The sequence below is a fragment of the Hyaena hyaena genome, unplaced genomic scaffold (assembly GCF_003009895.1).
Source record: "Hyaena hyaena isolate Hyena2069 unplaced genomic scaffold, ASM300989v1 scaffold_285, whole genome shotgun sequence".
Lineage (NCBI taxonomy): Eukaryota > Metazoa > Chordata > Mammalia > Carnivora > Hyaenidae > Hyaena > Hyaena hyaena.
In genome coordinates, this window is record NW_024080917.1 from 1,372,982 (window position 1) to 1,379,341 (window position 6,360).

At 64.0% G+C, this 6,360-nt stretch overlaps 1 protein-coding gene across 1 annotated transcript; it reads left to right on the forward strand.

Annotated features, from left to right (window-relative positions):
* The first annotated feature begins 1,946 nt into the window (after window positions 1–1,946).
* Window positions 1,947–6,360, forward strand: PTX4 (pentraxin 4). Its single transcript, XM_039246824.1, has 3 exons — window positions 1,947–2,418; window positions 3,043–3,688; window positions 5,047–6,360. Exons 1-3 carry the CDS (start codon window positions 2,170–2,172, stop codon window positions 5,685–5,687), a joined length of 1,536 nt encoding a protein of 511 aa, XP_039102755.1. The 5' UTR covers window positions 1,947–2,169; the 3' UTR covers window positions 5,688–6,360.

The following is a 6,360-nucleotide window of genomic DNA, read 5'->3' on the forward strand; positions in this document are numbered from 1 at the left end:
GCCTGGTTTTCATTGTTGCTTTCTGGAGGCTGGCGGAACCCTCAGAGTCATACAAGCCGGTGTGTAGACTTTATTTCAATAACTTGCTTTCAGCATTGGCCTTAAAATAAGTGAATTTTGTGCGATGTATCATGTCCACTAAAATTATTTTTTTTAAAAACTGATGATGAAGGAGATTGAGAGGAAAGTCACCTGACCCAGTGCACGCCTGCACACGCCTGCACACGCCTTCATGCCCTTGCAGGCCCAGTCTTTCCCCAGGCAATCCTGTCCAATCACCATAGGTTGTGAGCTCTGGATGTAATGTTAAGTTTTCTGTTAACTGTACTCAAAAAGTAAAAAGGAATGGGTGAAGTTAATTTTAATTCAAAAATACATATGCATTACATCTGTAATCCAAATACATATATTTTTTTAAGTGGGGCCCACACCCAACACGGGGCTCGAACTCATAACCCAGAGATCAAGTCACGTGTTCTACTGACTAAGCCAGCCAAATGCCCAAGAATATATTTTGTTTACCCCAATCAATCCAGAATGTTCCCATTTCCACATGTCACACGTAAAGTATGATGGTTAGTGAGATATCGCACATTTCTTTTTCGTACAAAGATTTGTAATCCAGCGTGTACTTTATCACGGGGGCCTGTGGTGGAGCTCAGTTCCGACCAGTCACACGGCAGGAAGGGGGGTCCCTGTCAGATGACACGGCTCCAGAGAGCCGCCTGGCCACGCCCCGCGCGGAGCTGACGGCCCACCAGCCGCAGGACGTCAGGGACCCTGCGGACCCAGCAGCTCTGGGACTGACTCACAGGAGCCTCTTCACTCAAGCCTGTGCCGTGTCCACCCTCCCACCGTCCTCTGCAGCCTTGGGGAGGAAGGAGAGGGGCCCCGGGACCCCGGCCTCCAGGACGACGAGAGAATAAACTTCCGTTGTTTCGAGCTCCCCTGTGGCGGTCACTGGTCACAGCAGCGCGGCCAGCGGCCTCAGTAAATGGGGCAGGTGGGGACCTCGCCCCAGGGCCAGCCGCAGGGCCGAGACGGACGGAAGAAGCAGGAAAAAGCCAGTCAGTTAAACACACGGCTGCGCACACAGACACGCATGGCTCCCCTGCCGCCAGGCGCCGCTCCGATGGCAGCAGAAGGACCAGGGCGAAGGAGCCCAGGCCAGGAGCACCCAAGGGGACAGAGACGCCAACGTGGCCTGGGAGAGCGACAGGCCAAGGGGGCAGCAGGGGACCTGGAGAGGAAGACCTAGCGGGCGGGTCTGCGGCAGCATCCTGGGTGGCAGCCAATGGCCAGTGACCAACGGAGGGCCGAGGTCAAGGTCCCCAGGCTCCAGGGGGAGGACCCTTCCTGCCTCATCCAGCCCCTGGCTCTTCGTGCGGCCACGTCACCCCCGTCTCTGCCTCTGTCTGTCCTTGGCCTCCTCCCTGTTTCCTCTTCTGTCTCTTCTGAGAACACTCTAATTTGGCATGGTCTCATCAAAAGAACCTTTTATTTTTTTACGTTTTTTTTTTCTATTTATTTCTGAGAGAGAGAGACAGCGTGAGCAGGGGAGGGTCAGAGAGAGAGGGAGACACAGAATCCGAAGCAGGCTCCAGGCTCTGAGCTGTCAGCACAGAGCCCGACGTGGGGCCCGAACCCACAAACCAGGAGATCATGACCTGAGCCAAAGTCGGACGCCCCATCACAAGAACCTTAATGACATCTGTAAGGGCCTTTCTTCCATAAAACTCACGTGCGCAGGCACAGGGGAATTCACAGGGTCAGGACTCAGACCTACCATTTCGGGGGCCACCATTCAGCCCACCACATAACCTACCCCCCAAAATCAGTTAAGACGCCTCCCAACCCCATCCTTTGCCTTATCCAAAGGGGAGAGCTGGGCCTCATGGGACCAGCACGCTGGGCCCCCCAGCAGACTTGGCTCGGGGCGCCCTGGCCCCCGCCGGGCCCTGTCCTGCGTTGACTTCTCTGCGGTGGGAATACGCGTCCCTGTGCCCTGCTAAAGCCATCACCGCCGTCTGCCCCCGTCCCAGCCAGGCCAGGGCTCGCACCCAGAAGGGTTATTTTCCAGAGAAACTGTTTGCCTCTGTTTTAAGCTCGTGTCCTTGGGAACCTCCATCTCCCCAGAGCTCGCTGCTGGAGGACAGACAAGTGCTTCCCATGAAGGTGGCGGAAGGAGGAGGCGCGCGAGCCGGGTGTGTGTGGAGGGAAGGAGCACGCAGCAGGCGGCCGCCTCGACCTGCAGTCGGGGCTCCTGTCCGCGTCCCCGGCATGGGCGGCCCGCGGAGGACCCTGTCTCTCTTCCTTATTCTTGTGCCTGTGTGCCTGCATGGGGCTTTGTCGCACGAAGCCGGCCCCGCGGCGCCACGGAAACCGTTTTTCGAGAGGCTCCGTAGACTGGAAGAGCAGGTAAGGGTGCCCCGCACGTGGGGCAGGTGATGGCTGTCACAGAAACAGAGTGGGAAGCGTCAGGGCCCTGGGGACATGAGCGTGGAGTCCATGGCTCCTTCCTTCAGCCGACGCTGTTGCCACCCGTGGTTGGAAAGCAGCACGGAGGTTTGCAGGGCTCTGTTATGAAGACAAGCCAGTGGGACTGGGTGGGAGTCGGGAGGGAGGGGCAGCGGGGAGCCCCGGGGAATGCAGCTGGAGGGGTGCGGGGGCACTGGGCTCCCGGGCACCCTGCCTGTGCCGAGCTCTCCCGGCTCTGATCCCCACACACCCGCCTGTCCTAGGTCCGCTCAAGGGCGGGGCCCTGAGGGTCACAGGGGTGAGGTCTGCGGGGCGCAGGAGGTGTGGGAGCCCAAAGCCCTCGCCCCCCTAAGGCAGCCCAGGGCCCATGGGTTAGTCAGCCACGTCTCTGAGCCATGGGCCTGGCTGTGGTAATCGGCCCACCCCTCACCCAGCGGCCTGGGGATCAAATCAGTGCAGACCATGGCCAGTGCTTGGCAGGCGCCCAGACGCGTGAGCGGAAAGGCGTGTCCTGCGGCCTCCCCGGCCCTCAGCCCCCGTGACGGCCATGTGTCCTCTCCCTAGTTTCGGAGGCTCCAGGAGGTGACCCTTACACACCTGCGGGGCCTTGCCGGCAACTACAACCTGTCCTACAACGTGGACACTCGATTCCGGAGCCTGGCCCTGGAGACCCAGGCTGTGGCCCTGGCTGTGAACCGGTCGCAGGCCACTGTGCAGGGCGACCTGAGCCACCTCAAGACCTGGATGCAGAAGGCACAGCGCAGGAGCCGGAAGCTAGACTCCAGGCTGCTGGCCTTGGACGCCGCCCTGAGCCACAGGGACAGGCAGCTGGCCCAGGCGGGGAAGGAGCAGGAGGCACAGAGGGACGCCCTCGCCGGCCTGGGCCTGACCCTGCGGGGCCTGCAGGACACGGTGGCCCGCCTCACGCACCTGGTGCAGAGCCAGGGCACCAGGCTGGCTGCTCTGGAGCGGCGGCTGCAGGTGGCCCGCCCTGGCACCATGGCCCCGGGGCCGCCCCCCACCCTGCCCCCCGCCCAGCCCGGGCTGCCAAACCCAGGCTCCCCAGAGCCGCAGATGGGCAGGCAGGCGCTCAGAGCTCAGCCTGAGCCCGGGGACCCACCTCCGGACTTTGCCAGCCGTCTCCAGGGGACGCGGGAGCCACCGGGCCCAGGCAGCCGGCCAGCACGGCCCCCAGACACACAGGGAGAGAGTAAGTACCGCAGCCCGCCCTTCCCCCCGTGGCTCTCCCCTCCCCCCTCTCGCGCCTCCTTAGGCCCCTGGTCCCCAGAGCTGTGTGGAGAGATCACCGGCTTCACAGTCGCACGTGCTGGCAGGGAAGAAGGGGACCGCGCAGGGGCCGGTCTGTCTGCGGGTCCCCGCAGCCTGGACATCGGGGGAATGTGCACACAGGACTGGGGTGCCGCCCCGGGGGCAGTAAGTGCCCCCGCAGAGCTGGTGATCACACTGGGGCTCATTACCATGCCCTCCACCCTCACCAGCACGAGCCTTCTCTGCCGGGGCCTCCGGCGGCTTGTGCCCCAGCCTGGAGGCCCCTCTGTGAAGCCGGTTCTGTGTTGCCGTTCAGCTCTCCCAGGACAGGGGCGGGGCGGGACTTGTCCTGGGCGCGGTGAGGCTTTAGCGCCATCCCCGGCCTCCCCGCACTAAAGCCTGGCTCATCTTTAACTTGTATCTTTGACTAGGTCAGTCCTCTGGCTTGGCAGCCCTGGGGCCCCGTTAATCTGAAGCAGGGTTCCCGTCCACCCGGGTGGCTCTGGTGGCCTGTCTCCACCCTTGGACCAGGCACAGCCACCCCGGGCCCACCCCTCCCGTGGACCCTTCCATCAGGCAGACCTGAGGGCGATGGCCCCAAAGATGTTCACCTCACACAGCAAGGGGACTTTCCGGCTGTGCTTACGGATCCTGAGATGGGAGGGGATCCGGGATTAGCCCTTCCAGAGGACACGGGAAGGTCAGGATGGGAGAAGGAGCTGTGACCCCAGGGACAAAGGTTAGACGGAGGTCCAGGAGGGGCCGGGAACACGGAGTGGGGGCATCACTAGCAGCGGGGTCCCAGAAGTTCTGGGGTTCTGAGCCTCCGGAAGGAACCAGTGCTGCCCACGCTGTGATTTCAGTCCAGGGGACGGACCCGTGTCTGACTTCTGATCTCCAACCGCCAGGAGTGGAAGACACTGAACTTGCGTGGTTTCAGCCTCTAAGTTTGCAGGGCTCCCTCACAGCAGCCCCGGGAGGCTCAGTTCTGCTCAGTTGTGTGACTGCCTGCCCCCGTCTCCCAGCCGTGCGACCCCCGTCTCCCCGGCCGTGCGCCCCCGTCTCCCTGGCCGTGGGCATCCCAGTCTCCCCAGCCGTGCAGAGGCCCGGCTCCCAGTCTCCCCAGCTGTGAGACACGCCGGCTGTTCGGTCTCAAGAACCAGCAGGGCTGTGTGCGGCCAGCCTCGCCCGTTGGTGCTTGACGCTGATCAGCGGTGCCCCACAGCAAGGGCAGCGCCAGCGGTCGTGGGTGCTTCTGCCGCCCCCTGGCGCCCGGCTGACTCTCCCCTGTGTCCCCAGCCTGCAACGTGGGCCCCGTGCTGGTCTTCCCCAACGCCTCCACCCAGAACGCCGCCTTCCTCAGCCCCGGCTTCCCTGCGGCCCTGCGCGCCCTGTCTGTGTGCAGCTGGGTCCGCGTGGCCTCGGGCCACCTGGGCACCCTGCTCTCCTACGCCACCGAGGAAAATGACAACAAGCTCGTGCTGCACGGCAGGGACTCCCTGGTCCCTGGCTCCGTCCACTTCGTGATCGGAGACCCGGCCTTCAGGGAGCTGCCCCTGCAGCCGCTGCTGGACGGCCGGTGGCACCACGTGTGTGTCATCTGGACGTCCACCCTGGGCAGATACTGGCTCCACGTGGACCGCAGGCTGGTGGCCACCGGCTCCCGCTTCAGGGAGGGCTACGACATCCCTCCGGGGGGGTCGCTCGTGCTGGGCCAGGAGCAAGACAGCGTGGGAGGTGGGTTCGACAGCTCCGAGGCCTTCGTGGGGAGCGTGGCAGGCCTGGCCATATGGGACCGGGCGCTGGTCCCCGGGGAGGTCGCAAGCCTCGCCACTGGGAGGGAGCTCCCGCGGGGCGCCATCCTCACGCTGGACAACGCCCACTGGGAGGGCGGGTTCGTGCAGAGGGTGAACTGCAGCTGCCTGGAGCTCTGTCCCTGAGGCCTCGCTCTCAGGCCTGACCGAGCAGCCTGCGCAGCTCTGGCCACCTGCCACCGCCGCCCCCCGGCCCCAGCTCCCTAGAGGCCCCCTCCCGGACCGGGGTGGGGGACAGGGCAGCATGGAGGAGGGCGGGCCACGGGCGGAGCGGGGACCCCAGTGGGGCCCCTCCTCTGGGCTGGGGTTGGTGGCTTGTGAGAGTGTCCCTCTGGGCGGTCCTTGCTCCCATGTCCCTCATGGAGAGGACCAGGGATCCATTTCCTGCCCCCCAGCTCCTGTCTATCCAGACTCCAGACAGCAGCTCTCTGTCTTGGCGGATTTGCCTGGTCTGGACGTTGGCCATTTCACGTGACGGAATCACTCTACGCGGCTCCGTGTCCGCCTGTCTCGCTGAACCCCGGCCCCGCCCACGACGCAGCACACCGGGCACCCGGCGGGTGCGCTGCCCAGCGACGCCCCGCTGCGATCCCCCACCCCCCGCCCCGCCCGAGCCGTCATCCGTCCACCAGCCGCTGGGCATCGGGTTGTGTCCAGGCTTGGGCTTCCTCGAATAAAGCCGCTCTGAGCGTCTCACGAGAGTCCTGGTGCAGACCCTGTTCCCAGTCCCCTGCAGTGCGTGCCTGGGAGGAGGATTTCGGGCCACATGGTGGACTCGTGTCTGAACAAACTGCCAAAG